Source organism: Polypterus senegalus, chromosome 4 (genome assembly GCF_016835505.1).
Source record: "Polypterus senegalus isolate Bchr_013 chromosome 4, ASM1683550v1, whole genome shotgun sequence".
Lineage (NCBI taxonomy): Eukaryota > Metazoa > Chordata > Cladistia > Polypteriformes > Polypteridae > Polypterus > Polypterus senegalus.
The window spans coordinates 14,669,536-14,687,978 of NC_053157.1; the positions used below are offsets into that span (position 1 = coordinate 14,669,536).

Below are 18,443 nucleotides of genomic sequence, written 5' to 3' on the forward strand. Positions count from 1 at the left end.
TTTCTTGAACATCACAATGAGTTCACTGGACTCAAATGGCCTCCACAGTAACCAGATCTCAATCCAATTGAGCACATTTGGGATGTGGTGGAACAGGAGATTCACATCATGGATGTGCAGCCAACAACTTAGCAGCAACTATGTGATGCTATCGTGTCAATATGGATTCCCTGAGGAATGTTTCCAGCACCTTTCTGAATCTACACCATGATGAATTACGGCAGTTCTGAAGGCAAAAGGGGGTCCAAACCACTACTAGTAAGGTGTACTTAATAAAGTGGCCGGTGAGTGTATATGTACACAAGTAAATGTAGAGTAAAATGAACAGGAAATTGATTCAAATGAATAGCTTAAATAATATCAATCTGAAACTAAACACATTGGTTCAGGGGTGCCTCAATGCCTCTGTCCACATCTACCTTTATAGATCCATTAAGTTTGTTAATTTTGTTTTCTTCTTTCTTCATCTACCATGTGCTCTGGTAGGGCAAACAAGCTGTCAGCTATCTTCACTTATTTGAATGTGCGTGTGTGTGTGCGTATACAATTTATATGAATTAAGTATATCAAAAACTACTTTGTACTGTGCAAAAAACTTTGCAAACCAACTGGACTGGTCTTGTGACTAAACAGAGCAGACTGCAAAAACCCCAGTTGAATTAAACAATTTCTACAGCATCATTGGACATACAGTGGGTATAGAAAAGATTGACTCCCTTCAAAATATTCATATTTTGTTGCTTTGCTGCCTGAAATGAAAACACACACAAAAAATGTTTTATCAGCAACATGTAACATTCTGATAACCAGCTATTCCTTTAGCATTCCATTGCTTAGAAGTTCAACTGAAAGCAAACTAGCAACAATGGGTGGCAAGTCATTGTTCAGAAGATCTCAGAGATAATGTTGTTGGCACACAAAAGGCAGAAGATGAATACAAAAAAATGTCAAAGGCTTTATTAGTCCCTAAGAGCACACAGGAAAGTCCATAATCAAGTAGTGAAAGGTGTTTGGTACTACTAGGGCCATTCCCTCCAAACTGGATGGGAGAGCAAGGAGGAAACTGGTCAGAGAGGCTACCAAGAGGACCATAGCATCCTTGAAGCAATTAGAGGAATTTTTGGCAATAATTGGTCATTGTGTGTAGGTGACAACAATATCACAAATACTCCACAAATGTGGTTTGAATGGGAGGGCTACAAGAAAAAAAGCCACTCCTCAAGGAAGGTCATATCAAGTCTCGAATGAGCTTTACCAAAATGAAAACTGAGGCCAAATGGAAAAAGGTGTCATGGGTCAGATGAGACCAAAATCAAACTATATGGCCTCAACACTAAACAGTATATCTGATGGAAAGCAAATATGGCTTATCATCCAAAGAATACCAAACCTACAGTGGGGCAGGGAGGTGTGGTAGCATCCTGTTATGGGGGTGTTTCTCTGCAGGAGACTGGGGCACTTGTCAAGATAAAAGGAAAAATGGAGATTCTTTTTTATATCTAATGCAGGTCAAACTGTTTTTGAAGAATATGGGGATAGGTACTGAACCAAAATAGACCAAAACCAATGAGCCTGCAGCCTGTAATAAGGCAAACACAAAACGACTTGCTTGAAGAAGATACATCAGTTTCTTCATAAGTTATCATTGTATATAGATGTGGCCACTCTGGACAGATATCTCGGAAACCACTTCTTCTAAAATGCTCTATCTTTGCTAGGGTGTGGTCATCCAGGAACTGTACAAAATTCAAAAACACTTAATAGTTTTCAAAAACTGCATTTTGAAGACAAGAAAAAGAAAATTTTTCCCCAGAGACACCTTGCTAAAAGTAATTTTTCTCGATGCTTTGAGCATCATAAAATAAGAATCTGAACTTAACTCAGTAACAAATTTTTGACCCTATCACCAAACTAAATAAGCAAAAAAAAAAAGTAGTTTTGGAAATGATGAATAATTGTTTTCAATTGTCTAAAATGATCAGCATAAATATGCTGAGGTTTGGCTTCTTAAAATATTAAACATTCTCAAACAAGTAAATCCAGAACTCTTTCAGTGTTCTAAAGGGTGTGCCCATTTTGTCACAGCTGTTTACAAATGTTTCTGTTCTGTGAACCCTGACTATCTAAGTGGGCGATGAACTGCTAAAGGCCTAGAATTACTTATTCCGTTAGAAGGTGAGAGAACCCCGGGATGCCTGTAAGCTGGCATTGCCTCCTTGAATCTGGAATATTAAAAATTGTAAACTGAGGATGGACTTGGCAATAAGGACACAGAACATAAGGGGTAGGTGCAAAATGTGCATTGTGATTTCATTTTCCATCAACTATAAAGTGTCCAAAGTAAAGTGCACTGCAGTCTTCTTAAATAAATAATTAAGGCATGATAAAAATGGTGTCCAGTGGAGTTTACAAATTCTACAAATAATCTAAAACCAAATTAAAACACTGTCAGGATCAATCCCTTTAAAAACCATCACAAGCATTGGTCCTTTCTTCTAACCCACATCACTGCTGCTCACCCATACAGTCTGCTCAACAGCAGGGGGCGCCTTCCAAGAAGTGCAGACAAAGTAGCTCCAATTCTTACTACCATCCATTGACATACTGTGCGGACCCCACAAGCCCTGTTCCCTTTGCCCATTGAGGTGACCTGGAATCTGTGGGACTTCCTGGAGCGGATGGTTGGTCGCTCCTGCTTCTTGGGCACTCAGCAGAAACGACCCAACCCCATGAGTGCCGTCAGTTTGCTCCAACCTAGTTCCTGACTGCTTGTCTAATCTTGCATTACTTTTTGTGAAACTAAGATGGCTGCAACAACCATGATAACATGAATGAGTGGCTATGTGACACAATACTTGTAGTCTTGTTAGCTTGCATGTTGTGCCATAGCGACCAATTTCTCCTATATAAAAGTGGCCCTAAAAGCCTGGAAATGTTGTCACTCTTTTTATTCTATTTGAAAAGCAAGACTTTTTTCTAAGACTGTATTCCCTTTAATTTCTTTCAGGGTTACATTATGTTAGATGGGCGGCATGGTGGCGCAGTAGGTAGCACTGCTGCCTCGCAGTTAGGAGGCCCGGGTTTGATTCCCGGGTCCTGCCTGTGTGGAGTTTACATGTTCTCCCCGTGTCTGCCTGGGTTTCCTCCCACAGTCTAAAGACATGCAGGTTAAGTGCATTGGCAATTCTAAATTGTCCCTAGTGTGTGCTTGGTGTGTGGATGTGTGTGTGGGCGCGCCCTGTCATGGACTGGCGCCCTGCCCGGGGTTTGTTTCCTGCCTTGCGCCCTGTGTTAGCTGGGATTGGCTCCAGCACACCCCCGTGACCCTGTAGTTAGGATATAGCGGGACAGATAAAGAATGGATGGATTATGTTAGACATGTATTAACAGCTGCTTATATTTTGGTATATGAGTGAAGGAGATTCTTTTGATTCTACCTCCAGTTCTTAACTATTTTTTTTAAGCTAGCTGTTAGATTTTAGATGTAGATCTTTTGATTTTTCTGGCACCACATTATTGCTAGTTTTATTTAGGGGACTCAGTGGCATTGTACCACCAGGAAATACATTTTTACTTTTATGTAATTAATTAATCTGGCGCAAATATTATTTCTTGGCTGATGCCTCTATCCAAGACAACTTGCAATATTTAAGAAATACAACTGGCTACATTTATTTTTGTTTTTCTAATTGGAGCAGAAGCAGATGAAGTGATTTGCTCAGGGGTCATACACTGTCAGTAGCAGGATTTGATACCACAACTTTAAGGCCTGAAGTCTAAAGCCTTAACCACTACGCCAAGTGCCTGGTGGTAATAACAAGGTAACAAGACAAGTGGAGTTTAGCATCAACAGTAAAAATCATGACTACAGGTAGTCGTCAACTTGCGACTGGATGGACCGGTCAATAATAAGTCGATTTGGACGCAACATGGGCTGGTATATGTATTCAAACACGTATGTAAAGTACTGCATAATAAGTCCCTTAAGTCATATTGCTTGTTTAATATCCTTTTTTATTATCATTTTCAGGACATTATGTAGATTTTCATTTTTTTTTTACTTTTTTTTATTCTTTTGTTTCGTTATTACTATTGCTTGCATGGGTGCTGAACCTTTTTAAAGCTTCACAAATCCTTTCTTTGTCCGTGTTATGATATGCCATCAGTGTGAGCCTCTCCCAGTGTTCAATGTGTCAACTCTAAGAGGGGGATTTGTACCTGCAGAGTCTGAGCACTCATATGCTTTCTGTTTTAACATTTCAGCCTGTTAATAATAAACATTCATAGATAAAGGAGTTCACTGTGGTGTCATTACCCCTTCGTGGTGGTTTGCACCAAATGGCACATCGTGAGTCACAATACAGAAGCTTTGGAGGTTAACCGGATTCAAAACCAGAGCGCAGCAGAATAGTGCGTGCGGTGAACTCCAGTTAAAATGGGATAACTTATGCGAAAATATTCGCTTTCTTTCCTCCCTCATACTACTTGATCATTTTCATTTTTGTGTCGAGATCAATTTACCTTTTCCTTTTTTTTTATTTTATTAATTTTATTGCAATCCATACAAAGCAATCAAGTTTTTACAAAAAGAAAAGTTGAGTTAAGAACAGATCAATCCCCACCCCGACCTTTTCCTTTAATTGTAAGACAGTAGTGGAAACCACTGCAGGTAATAAACTGAGATTGATATAAATGAGTCACGGCATATGCAGCTGGTGTGACAAAAAACTGTCATTTGCCAGTGAGACACGGTAGGGGTCGCAAGTCGATGACTACCTGTAATTTAAATCACAAGTTGTCAGCCTATGCACATATAATTTCTCCCTGCAAACTATAAAATTACAAAGAAGAGAAGAAGAGCTTCAAAAATGAAAATTATATGTAATTAATACATTAACTCTTAATCCTCTGTCAGTGAAAACACAAACATACACTGTACATTAGCAATTATTCATGCTATTAGATACATATGCATGTAAGAAAATAACAATGAGCATTTGGCTCAGTAAAAGTAGTTTTAATTACACTTTCTTACAAAACTTACACTTTAATTTGTAATAAACTTAATGTTATCACTGAAATTACTTATACAACTAAACTTTCTTGAGAAGCCTTTTCTTCATATTGCATCAGCATGGCTCTTAAACATGTTTACAGGTTTATAATTATGCATAGTCCTTTACATTTTTTGGTATTCCAGATATGCATACTTTATCCACATTAAATTAGGGATTGCTGAAAAAGGAAGCAATTATTTCTTTTGTTTTCTGAAACCCACAATCAAAGAAATTCAGTGGAATTAAAAAACACTACTTTCAAATTAACACTACCTCAATTCCGGTACTCCGAGTATTTATATATACAGTATATATTTATTAAATATATCAACATACCTGCTGTTTCATCCAATGCAAAGACTCCTAACTCATTTCCATGAAGAATGCTGTAAGATACCCTTGCGTTTCTTCCTACATCACTGTCCCGTGCAATAATGTGATGCACCAGCGATCCAATTTCCGCATCTTCCAATATGTAGGTAATGTGAGGGGTAACAAATATAGGGCTGTTGTCATTGTCATCTAGAATAATGATCTTTGCTGTCAGGGAGCAGGACCTCTGGTCCTGTGGGTTAACCGCATAGTCCGTAGCAGTCACCTGAAGAATGAAGAGTTGCGACTCCTCCCTATCAATTGACCCACTGGTTGTCAGTGTGCCTTTTGAAGGGTCTATATAAAAGGGAATATCATTTCTGATATTTGATGTTATAGAATACTGTAAAGCACTGTTGTACAAGCTTCCATCACCATCTTTAGCATTAAAGGTAAAGACTGTAGTATCTAGTGGTAGATTCTCATTTATTCCAATAACAATAAAGTCATCTAAAAACCAAGGTGTATGGTCATTAACATCTTGCACGGTCACGCTCACAAAAACTGAAGTATTTTGCATGGGAAACTGACTAGGATCCTTGGAGATCACTTTGAAAAAGTAGTGTGACGTTATTTCAAAATCCAGTTCACGAGCAAGGTATAAGTCGCCTGTAGATTTTTGTATTGCAAAATGGAAGCTGCTGTCACTTTCCACAATAGTATGTTCATCTTCTCTGTTAGATTCATGTGTTAACACTGTGCCAATATAATCTCCAGGCCTGGAATCTTCTTTAACAATGAAGTGCCTGAATATGTGATTGAAGTTGTAAAACCTCATTTTCTCTGCATGAACAACCTGTAAAAAAAAGCAAAAATACAATAAAATAAAATATGACAGTGGATAGCAAGAAAAGAGTGCTACGAAGATGCTATGATTTTTGCTCGGAGTAACAAGGGTAGGCAGGATTAGAAATGAGTATATTAGGGGGACAACACAGGTGACCAGGCAAGAGAGGCTAGATTGAGATGGTTTGGGCACGTGCAGAGGAGAAATGAATTGTACATGGGGAAAAGAATGTTGAGGATGAAACCACCAGGCAAGAGGAAATGAGGATGGCCAAAGACATTTATGGATGTGGTGTGGGAGGACATAATGGCAGACAGTGTGGCAGAAAATGATATAAAAGATGGGGATAGGTAGAGACGGATGATCCGCTGTGACAACCCTTAAATGGGAGCAGCTAAAATTAACGTTCTTGCAAAATTCTTCAAAATTAACAATCATAAAGATTTATTTTATTATGTATGATGCAAATACAGCTCAGTCTAGTGTTATCAGACATTGATATTTTAAATGCTTGATGAGAAAGAGAACATAAATTACAATACTAACATATCTACTTATAATATTTACATTGAAAGCCACATAAAAGTACTTATTTGTAACATGACATGTCTGGAGGCATAGTATTACAAATATACCTACCATTATATGAACTACAGCAGACATTTCCAGGGGCACAGCTCCCATGTCCTTAGCAATAACAGTAAGCTTGTAGTGACGTCGAGGTCTTCGATAAAAATTTTCAGCAATTCTGATTTCACCACTTAAACTGTCTATTTCAAAATCTCCTAAGTCGTCATCTGAAAGTGGACAACAGTACACAATTGTCACTTTTCAAACAAAATATAATATATATAAGAATCTATCTCTAAAATAATACATAGAACTAATCAACCAGTTATAATAAACACATATTATGACAAAGTATTCCTCAGAGCTAATAGCTTCGCAGCAAACTGTAAAATGGTTAAGAGTATCAAAGATGCATGCAGCGGGAAGCTGACTGCTGCACATTACTTTGTTCCACGTAAAAGCAGGTAAAATTTACAATAATAATAATAATAATAGTTCTTTCCATTTATATAGCGCTTTTCTCACAACTCAAAGTGCTTGTCATAGTGAGTGTTGAGCCACTTCAACCACCACTAATGTGCAGCATCCACCAGGAAGATGTGTCACCGGCTATTTTGGTATAAGTACGCTCACCACACATTAGCTGTTAGGTAGTGAAGTGGTGAGACAGAGAAAACCAACTAGAGACAGGGGATGATTAGGAGGTCCAGAATGAGCAGGCTGTGGTTGTAACATCGGTAGGTTGTAAACTATTAGTTGTTCCCTGATATTCTGATATTTCCTTTTTCCACTTTTTGTTAATGTTTACCTTAAATGTAAACCTCTTGCAGTTTACTGCTTACCTTTATATCATTTTAGGTCATTCATTGTATTTCAGCAGATTAAAATTGAAGAAAAACTTGAAAAACTGACATGTCCTAAAACTTTTGACCAGTAGTGTAAAGGATGCCGCTTGACCTCATGCAGGTGAGTTGCTGTCAGATGTGAAGGATGCGCAAAGCACTCCTGGGTAGTGTGGAGGAGAAAAAAGAAAGTGGGGGAAGAACTGTGTTGTGTTATGCCACGGCTTAAGCCTTTTGGAAAAGTATTTGTGAGAATTAACCTTTTTTTTTTATACTGGGACTTGTTTTTGTACAGTTGTGTCCAGTGTTTGTGGTGCTGCAGTGACCCCTACTGGTCAGTAAGAACGCTGTTAACTCTGAAAGCTCCAAACATTTTATACTTCAGATTACAGTATGTACAGTATATCACATTACTTTATGAAAGTAGAAATTCCTGACTTAATAAAAAACTGTATAAGAGAAGTTCTGTTTTTTGTACTTGATCACCTAAGGTGAACAGATGGAATCTTTCTTAGTAGACAAGGTAGGTAGGTGTTGTGAATATACTTTGTTTAAAATTTTGATTGCATAGTTATAATGGTTAATTGGAATCTTATACGTATTCATTTCTGACATTGTTTTGTTTTGTCTCCAGTTTAATATAGTTGATCATTTTTTTGCATCATCTTCCAACACCATTTTGAACGCTACAATTTTGTGGCAGTGTTGTCTCGATGTTGCTATAGAAACGACACAGAAATAAGCACAAATGACATCACTGGTTCAATGGTATGAAGTTCACGCAGCGCACTTCCTTATTATTCTAGTTTGATGGATTTTTTTCCTGTAAATGTTGTGTTTGCTTGATTTATTGTTTTCCCAACATTTGAACTCAACCGTTTCTTTGACTATGAATTAGGATTTTGTTTTGGCTTGACAAAAGTTTGGTCTGATTTTCTGGTTTCATGTTTTGTGACTTACGTTTGATTTCCTGGTCCTCATTTCAACTCTTTTCTGCTATTTCTTTAGCAGAACAGTAAGACGGTGTATTTTTGGGTAAATCACAGCCGTCAACCCTTTCAAAGCCTTCTTTGTGAAAGCAGATGAAGCATTTCTTTAAATTTGTGAAGTTTTCTTCAATTCTACAAACCCAACTGCCACTTGTATTGCTTACAACACATTTTCTTTTGTTAATGTCAGTGTCATGTCTGAAGTACGTTTAGACAGTACATTCCCATTTATGAATACTGTAATTCTTTTTTGTGTGTCCATGTTTATTTCCAATGTTTCATGAAAGACAAGAAAATCAGAAAAAGGTTTTGCAAATTAATGATCCATTAAATTGGATAAAAGTCTCCACATTTTAAAGCAGCAAAATGTGCACAATGCATTTTTATTTTCTTGTTGAGGTCTTTAGATACTTTGTCTCATTCAAAAGTAACTTTAACTGAAATAACATTTTTATTACAATTAAGAACATTTTAAAGAACACATGGTTTCTTCAAAATTGTGTTGGGCTACTACATTTTTTCTTTATTTTAGTATCTTAAATTTTCCAGATAAGGTGGTACTAACACTTTTTTTTTTGTTTATGCCTTTATGTCTCACTTGTTTTGTCTGAAATGTTACAATATAGAATTTAATAGAAAAACATATGCACATACATAAGCTGAATACACTTTACTACTAAAAAGAAGGGTGATTGGAAAGTGGTTTTGAACTGATCGGTTGAAAAGATTATTTAGATTTGAAAATACAAAGAACACCACAGATAACAAATAACCACAAAAGAAGAAACAGAAAAAAACAAACATACAGCTGAGAGAATTACTCTGTATAATTTAAATACTTTTATAAATGCATATTTTGTTAATTGCAAATTAATTCCCAGCAATGTAAACATTTTAAAGCCAAATCAAATAAAAATTAGAACCCAATTAGTAAAAAGCTTTGCTTGAATAAACAATTTAGCACAACAAAATCCTCAAATCTGTACCTGGAGAAAACCTGTGGAGGACAGTTCCATTCTCCCCAGCATCAACATCTTTTGCGAAAAGACTGGCAACCACAGTCCCTGCAGGACTGTCTACCCATACCTAAAAAAACATAAGTAAGTACAACAGTAAGTGTTCAAGATATTCAACTTCAGATTTATTGTCATTTCAATAAAGTAGAATGAAATCTGTCTGAGAATATTCTGGGCAGTCAACCTTCCTTACATTTTCAAAAGATATTCAAGCAAGTTGACTGGCACAAATAAAAACTGTCATAATAAAAATGAGTGTGTTTATGTATGTGAGTATTTGTGTGTGTGTGTGACCTACAATTGACCAGCAGCCATACCACCTGCATCTCAGAAGAGGTTATCCACCTGAAGCTAAACACGTTCAGGTCCGGCCAGTACTTGGATGGGAGACCATCTAAGAAAAGCTTGGATTGCTGCTAGAAGAGGTGTTAGTGAGGGGGTGCTTACCTCTGAATGTGGATCCCAATGCCCCAGTGCAGTGATGGGGACACTGTGCTGTAAAAATGGTGCCGCCCTTCGGATGAGACGTAAAACTGAAGTCCTGACTCTCTGTGGTCATAAAAGATCCCTGGGCATCCTTCATAAAAACTGGGGTGTATCCGGATGTCCTGGCTAAATTGCCCACCATGGCATTCTGGCCCCCTAATCATCTCCTGTCTCTAAGTGGTATTCGCTCTCACCGCTTCAACAGTTAACATGTTGTGAGCATACTGGTGTAAAAATGGCTGCCTTTGCATCATCCTGGAGGATGCTACACATTAGTGGTGGTTGAAGTGGTTCCCCACTCACTGAAGTGCTTTAAGTAGTGAGAAAAGCACGATATGATGGTAAAGAATTATTACTTTTGTTATAGTGTCCAGCCTATAGTGTTTTTTTTCTTTTCCTGCAGTTATTGGTGGAAGTTAAATTAGGTTTCCATAACATTGCAGCATGGAGATAGTCAGCAGGTGGCCTGCTAAAGCCCTAGGTGTTACACAGAACATAGAAATAATGGCACCAGTTTAACATTTTAAAACAAATATTTTTAGCTAAAAACCAAACAATTTTTTTCTTAAACCCAGCAATAACAAAGGGTCACGTGAACAACATGAAGACAACCATAAGAAAGCCGCACTGTAATTAACATCTATTTAGCTTGTTACCCACCCACATCCATTAAAAAACAGTGAAAAAGATAACAGCATTAGCCTCAAATTACAAAATGTGATACCGATGTGAAAAACGCCCTTGTTCTTGATAAGAAGGTTAAAACGCTTCTGTTAGATTAATATGTTCTTTCAAGGAGTTTAAACTACAGTCATGTTTTGCTAGACTTGTGCTAAAATCGATTGCTTACCCCTAAAGTCATTCACTGACTGATCTTTTTAGTTTATTAATCGTAATTGGTCATTTTACAAATGTCAATGGATTTTTCCAAATACTGCACACTAAGTCAAGTGGCTTGAAAGAAATCCCTGTATGCCCATTCATTTTTACTACTATTGTATTAATAAATCAAGGAGTAAATAAAACCTGTCAAAACTTTGCTTTATACTGTATATACATAGAACACGGCTTACTGAACCTACTGTAGTCTATATTCGGCAATCTTTTATTTAAAAAAAAATATCTTAGATATAAAAACTGGACATCTTTCATCTTTTTGAAAACTAAAATCAATCTTAACATGGAGATTATGACCACAAGATGGTGCTCTTTGGTAGTCAAATATTTAAAACCTTAAAACTATTAAAAACAAACCTGTACAGAAAGTTCCTTTTCCAATAACAGGTGGGCGAACTGGGGATGATTGTCGTTAATATCTGTAACAAGGACATAGACGGTAACAGAGGCATTGTGACGTGGAAATCCATGATCTGACACCAGAACACAAAGAGTATGTTGACTACTCTGCTCACGATCCAAAGCAACCCAATTAACAATTTCTCCTAGAAAAAAAAAGAAAAAGACATCATTATAGCAACTGAATCACCGATACATTACCATAAAACTAATACAAAGTGTAAATAATTTGATTAAATGGGTTTGCTAGAGAATGTTTGAATGTTATTGTGCAGTTTACAAATGGACAAAATGACATGAGCCTCTTTGCAACTAGTTCTCTGTGAATGGTGAAGTCTTTGGGTGAGTTAATGTTTATGTGTGTTCCAAGACACACTGATATCCCTACCATGAGTGTTTGCTGTTTGGCATCCAATACAGCAGGCTGCTAAAGATCCTAGCTATAAAGATGGAGGCTGGAAAATGGAAAAAGGAAATAATGGTAGATTTCAAGAGGGTCAAACTCGCTCTGCAACCAGTTGTCATTGATGGTAAAGACATATAAAGTAATAACTACCTTACGGTGTATCTAAACAAGCTTGAGTGGAGTACCAGCACAGAGGTTGTTTACAAGAACAGCCAGAGTCTCCTCTATTTCTCAAGGAGGTTAAGGTCATTTGGTGTATGCAGGCCACTCTTACATGTTTTCTACTGGTCTGTAGTGGCCAGTGCCATTTTCTACATGGTAGTGTGCCGGGGAAGTGGCATTAGTGCAAAGTAAATAAATTAAATGAAGAGTCTGATTCGGTACTGGGAGTCAGGCTGGACTCACTGGAGTAATTGGTACAGTAGAAGTCACTCAGGAAGTGGCTTAGTGTCATGGACAATAAACTCTCATCCTCCTGTATAAGGTCTTGGCTAAGCAGAGCTGCACATTCAGTGACAGACTGAGACAAGTGCTTTGCTCCAAGAAGCACCATGAGAGGCTGTTTCTACTCTCACCAATCAGGATGTATAATGAGTCTCCCCTCAGTCAAGGTGGTCTTTTTCCCTGTGTGCTGAATGGTACTAAGCTGGTCTAGCAGACATCTTAACAGACAATAACCCTATCTGCAATAAATGGTGTCAATTACTGAGATCCTGTACTGTGAAGCTGTCACTGATAGATATATGGAATTCAAATCACTTTGCACTTACAGTAGTAAATACCCACACTTTACTTATACTATATACTTATAGAGAACTCATAATATATTTGTATTTATACCTTTTTAACATACTTAAGAATATGATCATTCTTGCTATATGTATATTTGTGCCTTTTTATGTCTGCTGCTGGAACGCTGCAATAAAGTGTCTGTCGATCTACTGTGAGCACCATTGGGTGTTGTAGCACTTCTAACCCTAGACACAACCTTGCAGACATAAGTGCCAGTCTAAATAAAAGGTTCAATCTTGCAAATACCTTGCACAATGGATTTGGAATGGGCATAAACCAAACAAAACACGATTCTTCTCCTCTTTCTTCACATCACATTCACATCCCAGGCAAGCTTTTTCCTTCTTCCACCTGACTCGCCTGGATGAGGTCAAGCTTGGCTTGGACGCAGGAGTACATCCTGTGTTAGGGCATAGCCTGATGGAATTACAGTACTTTCAGGTCATTTGTAAGTCCCAAAAGGTACGTATTGTGAAGCCCTTCAGCTCACCCTGGTGGCCCCCACAGCAGCCAATAGGGCTGCCCCAAGGTACTACAGGACTCAGCATGCACTGCAGGTGTCCATGTAGGAATCCTAAACCAGGGATGCTACCACCTAGCATACTGGAGGAGAGAATAATAAGCAACCCTCATCTCCCCTGGTCCTGTTCAACCCTGGCCAGGATGCCAATCGTGCATACTGTCTGTCTATCTATCTATCTAGAAATCATATAGTGCTTTTCTCATTTATTTACCTACCTATCTAAGCTCACTAGACAAAAAATTAGTCACTACCCGTGTAAGAGATGATACATGCTTCAGGCAACAACAGAGGACGGCCCAGTAAGAATACTGTCATACAAATAGTCATGTCATGTGCTGCTTGGTTCATAGAGTGACATGTCTTCCAGCACTGGCATATATTGCAGTCAACTGTTAATCATTGCGGTCACAAGACAGTGCTCATGCTTAGGGTCTGCCATTGTGTGTCATGCATTGCCACACTTTGTGAGCAAACCACTTTGCCACCAGGTAAGAATTGCTGCACAGGCCCACAGTAAACAGTTTCCGAAACAAACACTCAGAAGAGAACTGAGCTTAGCATCATCTGCAAACTTAACTTGCATGTAATTTATATTCCTATTCAAATTGTTCATATACAGGAGTGAGCAAAAGTAGATTTACAGCTGTGAGTATGCAAGGCCAGCAATTTGAGCACTTACGAGAGTACACTGTTCCATTTTGAGTTAATAAAGTTAACAAAGCTATCAAGATAATACAATGATCATAACCTGTATGTCTTTTCCATATGAATAACTGTAAACCTACTTTTGCCCTACCCTTATATTAAAAATATCAGCAGCCCCAGCACTGACCCCTGCTGGACACCACTCTTTAACATCAGCCAATTCTGATGAGATTCCTCGCACCATCACCTTCTGCTTCCTGTGTCTGAGTCAATTCTGCACCCGTCTACACAACACACCCTAAACTGCCACTTCGTTAAGTTCAGGTTCTCCTGCATAATATAATTTTGCCTCAGATGATGTGCATGGAGTGAGACAAGTACATTATAAACATGAAAATGAAAAAGAACAACACAGAACAGGGAGTGTGCTTTACATATTTTAGGCCAAAATCTACTTCATATCTGACTCATATATCAGTGTAACAAAATACTTTTTGAGCTTTCAGCTTCTTTATAGGATTTAAATCAAGGTGAACTCAATGTATTATACTTTGTCTAATACAAAACACATCATGTAGGCCAGAATGGACTTTAGAAGATTTTAGGATTTAAATGTTCAAAGTCCTGATTACATGACACACCCAAGCTTGCATATGGTTGTGCTTCAAAGCATGAGTCACTAGGAACTAAAAGCAGGTTAAGACTTTCCACATAAAAACATTCAATGAAAATAAAATGTATTCCTAGATTACTGTGTATCTAATAAACCCACAAATATAAGCCAGCCCTAACTGTGGAACAAAGCAGACTCTTGTCAAATGCTACTTTTCGAGTCTCTGAAAATATTTCAATGACTGCTGTTTACATGGAAAAAAAAAGGTTTAATGTTTACTCTAACATACAACCAGAATGTCTTTTTTCCTCTCGTCTTTTCATTTATCTATTAATTTTGGAATGCTGCAGTGGAAAATGTTCTGTAGCCTAAGGTCTTAGACATGGTCTCAATTATTTTTTTTATCTCAATCAAAACAAAATGATTCAATATTTTTGTTTTTGAAAGCAAGTAAGTTCTGAAACAAGATCCATGACAATTAAATCATAAAAAGAAAATAAAACCTAAGACACAAATATAATTGGTGGTATACTACACAAAAAAAAAATCACTTCATCAGTAACTCAAAAGCTGAAACTAATTTGAAAGCTAAAGACGGAGAACCTGATGTTTTGTTTTCAAATGCTGTCTTAAATTATGAATCACAGGCCTCCATATGGTTTTCTTTCTATTCAAGTAGTCAGCGTGTGATTCATCAGAGTTTAAGTAGCTGGATGATCCTGTAAATACGTTTAGCATATACACGTCAGTACACTGTGACAGGCAGTTGGATTGTATTGTAAGGTGAGTGTTCCAGTTTATACATAAACCGTTGCAGTCATCGGCTCTCCATAATCTGAAACGTATTTGAGGAGAATGTAGTGCTAAGACCGCATTATGCACCAAAAGTCAAACAACCTGATTTACTACTTGTGATAATTTCCCTCCACTAAGACTGAGGGGATTTTGTTGAATATAACCAGACACAGCTGTCCAGGTTAATTCTCATTAATTAAAAAAAATACTATGCAATAGATTTTTACAGTTGGGGAAAAGCATTAGTTATCATGATGTACGATAAACATTATGTGTACTATGATGTTTGTGGATGACACCGTAGTGAGAGTAGACAGCAGATTGAGACAAACCTGGAGAGGTGAAGGTACGCACTGGTGATAAGGGGAATGACAGTCAGAAGGAGTAAGGAGGAGTACATGTGCTGAATATGAGGAAAGATGGTGGAAGGGTGTGACAGCAAGGAGCAGAGGTGGTGAAGGTAGACAAATATAAACACTTGGGTTCAACAGTCCAGACCAGATAGATGAAGAAGAGAGTGCAGGCAGGGTTGTCTGGGTGGAGAAGAGTGGAGGGAGTGACTTGTGATAGAAGAGTACCTTCAAGAGTGGAAGGGAAGGTCTATAAAATGGTAGTGAGACCAGCTACAGTCATATGAAAAAGCTTGGGAACCCCTCTCAGCCTGCATAATAGTTTACTTTCAACAAAAAAGATAACAGTGGTATGTCCAGTGATATGTCTTTCATTTCCTAGGAGTACTGGGGTGTTTTCCGAACAAAGATTTTTAGTGAAGCAGTATTTAGTTGTATGAAATTAAATCAAATGTGAAAAATTAGCTGTGCACAAATGTGGGTTCCCTTGTAATGTTGCTGATTTGAATACATGTCACTGCTCAATACTGATTACTAGTAACACCAAATCGGTTGGATTAGCTTGTTAAGCCTTGAACTTCATAGACAGATGTGTCCAATCATGAGAAAAGGTATTTAAGGTGGTCAATTGCAAGTTGCGCTTCCCTTTGACTCTCCTCTGAAGAGTGACAGACAGCATGGGATCCTCAAAACAATTCTCAAAAGATCTGAAAACAAAGGTTGTTCAGTCTCATGGTTTAGGGGAAGGCTACAAAAAGCTATGTTAGAGGTTTAAACTGTCAGTTTCAAGTGTAAGGAATGGAATCAGGAAATGGAAGGCCACAGGCACAGTTGCTGTTAAACCCAGCAGGTCTGGCAGGCCAAGAAAAATACAGGAGCTGCATATGTGCAGGATTGTGAGCATGGTTACAGACAACCCACATATCACCTCCAAAGATCTGCAAGAACATCTTGCTAAAGACGGTGTATCTGTACATCGTTCTACAATTCAGTGCAATTTGCACAAAGAACATCTGTATGGCAGGGTGATGAGAAAGAAGCCCTTTCTGCACTCACGCCACAAACAGAGTCACTTGTAGTATGTAAATGCTCATTTAGACAAGCCAGATTAATTTTGGAACAAAGCGCTTTGGACCGATTTGACAAAAACTGAGTTATTTGGTCAGAACAAAAAGCTCTTTGCATGGCGGAAGAAGACCGCATTCCAAGAAAAACACCTGCTACCTACTGTCAAATTTGGTGGAGGTTCCATCATGCTGTGGGGCTGTGTGGCTAGTTCAGGGACTGGGGCCCTTGTTAAAGTCGAGGGTCGGATGAATTCAACCCAGTATCAACAAATTCTTCAGGATAATGTTCAAGCATCAGTCACAAAGTTGAAGTTACGCAGGGGTTGGATATTCCAACAAGACAATGACCCAAAACACAGTCCAAAATCTACAAAGACATTCATGCAGAGGGAGAAGTACAATGTTCTGGAATGGCTGTCACAGTCCCCTGACTTGAATATCATCGAAAACCTATGAGATGATTTGAAGCAGGCTGTCCATGCTCAGCAGTCATCAAATTGAGCTGAACTAGAGAGATTTTGTATGGAAGAATGGGGTCAGAAATACCTCCATCCAGAATCCAGACACTCATCACAGGCTATAGGAGGCGACTAGAGGCTGTTATATTTGTAAAAGGAGGCTCAACTAAGTATTGATGTAATATCTCCGCTGGGGTGCCCAAATTTATGCACCTGTCTCATTTTGTTATGATGCATATTGCATATTTTTCTGTTAATCCAATAAATGTAATGTCACTGCAGAAATACTACTGTTTCCATAAGGCATGTCAGATATTAAAAGAAAGTTGCTACTTTGAAAGTTCAGCCAATGAAAACAAAAATCCAAAGAATTAAGAGGGGTTCCCAAACTTTTTCATATGACTGTATATTGTATGGTGTGTAGACGGTGGCACTGACAAAAAATCAGCAGGCAGAGCTGGAAATGGTGGAGTTGAAGATGCTACGAGTTTTGCTTGGGGTAAGCAGGATAGACAGTATTAGGAATGAGTATATTAGAGGGACAACATGGGTATGACAGTTTGTTGACAAAGTGAGAGAGGCTACATTGAGATGGTGTGGGCACATGGAGAGGAGATATGAGGAGTACATCAAAAAAGAATGTTGAGGATGGGACCAGCAGCCAAAGAGGAGGTTTATGACTGTGGCGAGGAAGGGCATGAAGGCAGTTGGTGTGGCAGAAAATGATGTAAAAGACAGGGATAGATGGAGACGGATGATCCGCAGTGGCGATCCCTAAATGGGAGCAGCCGTAAGAAGAATTATAGTTACTTATAATTATAAATTATAGTTAGAATTTCATTCAAAAATATACACAACAATAAACTTGAACTTGAACTGTACACACTGTACACTTTTCTTCTGCAACCTCTCCTCCTTTCCTCCCAAACTTCGTCCACCTTCCACCCAACTCTGGCCTGCCAAAATGAAGTGAGGCGGTCTCCTTTATAATGCACCCAGAAGTGCTCCAGGTGTCTCCCAATTGACATCCGGAGTTCTGCATAGGAACTCAGCTCCTCTTCTGGCAGCACTTCTGGGTGTGGTGGAAGGGCTGCATGCCCAGTCTCTGGAGCTGTCCAGGCACCCCCTGGTGGTGGCCACGGACCCCCCCCTCCCGGGTTGAGCTTCTAAGGTCCAATTCCGTGGCCCTGATGTAAACCAAGGGGACTGCCCTCTTGTGTCCCAGGGGAGGTACTGCTGGTAGTATGTCCATTCCCTCGGTCTTCTCTTCAAAAGGGTGTCCCCGGCCGTCCATCACAACATATTGTCACATACACGTGCCTGGGAGACAATTTCAGGGCTTGTGGACTTGTATTTCCACCCTGAACCACAGACTGGCG

General features: G+C 38.6%; 1 protein-coding gene across 1 annotated transcript in view; it reads right to left on the reverse strand.

Annotated features, from left to right (window-relative positions):
• Positions 1–18,443, reverse strand: part of dchs2 (dachsous cadherin-related 2) — a 128,179-nt gene that overhangs the window by 46,112 nt on the left and 63,624 nt on the right. Inside the window, exons 6-9 of the mRNA XM_039750280.1 lie at positions 11,374–11,561; positions 9,604–9,703; positions 6,856–7,013; positions 5,394–6,225 (exon numbers count right to left, since the gene is read on the reverse strand). Of these exons, the coding sequence (XP_039606214.1) occupies positions 5,394–6,225; positions 6,856–7,013; positions 9,604–9,703; positions 11,374–11,561 (1,278 nt within the window). The remainder of the gene's footprint in view (positions 1–5,393; positions 6,226–6,855; positions 7,014–9,603; positions 9,704–11,373; positions 11,562–18,443) is intronic.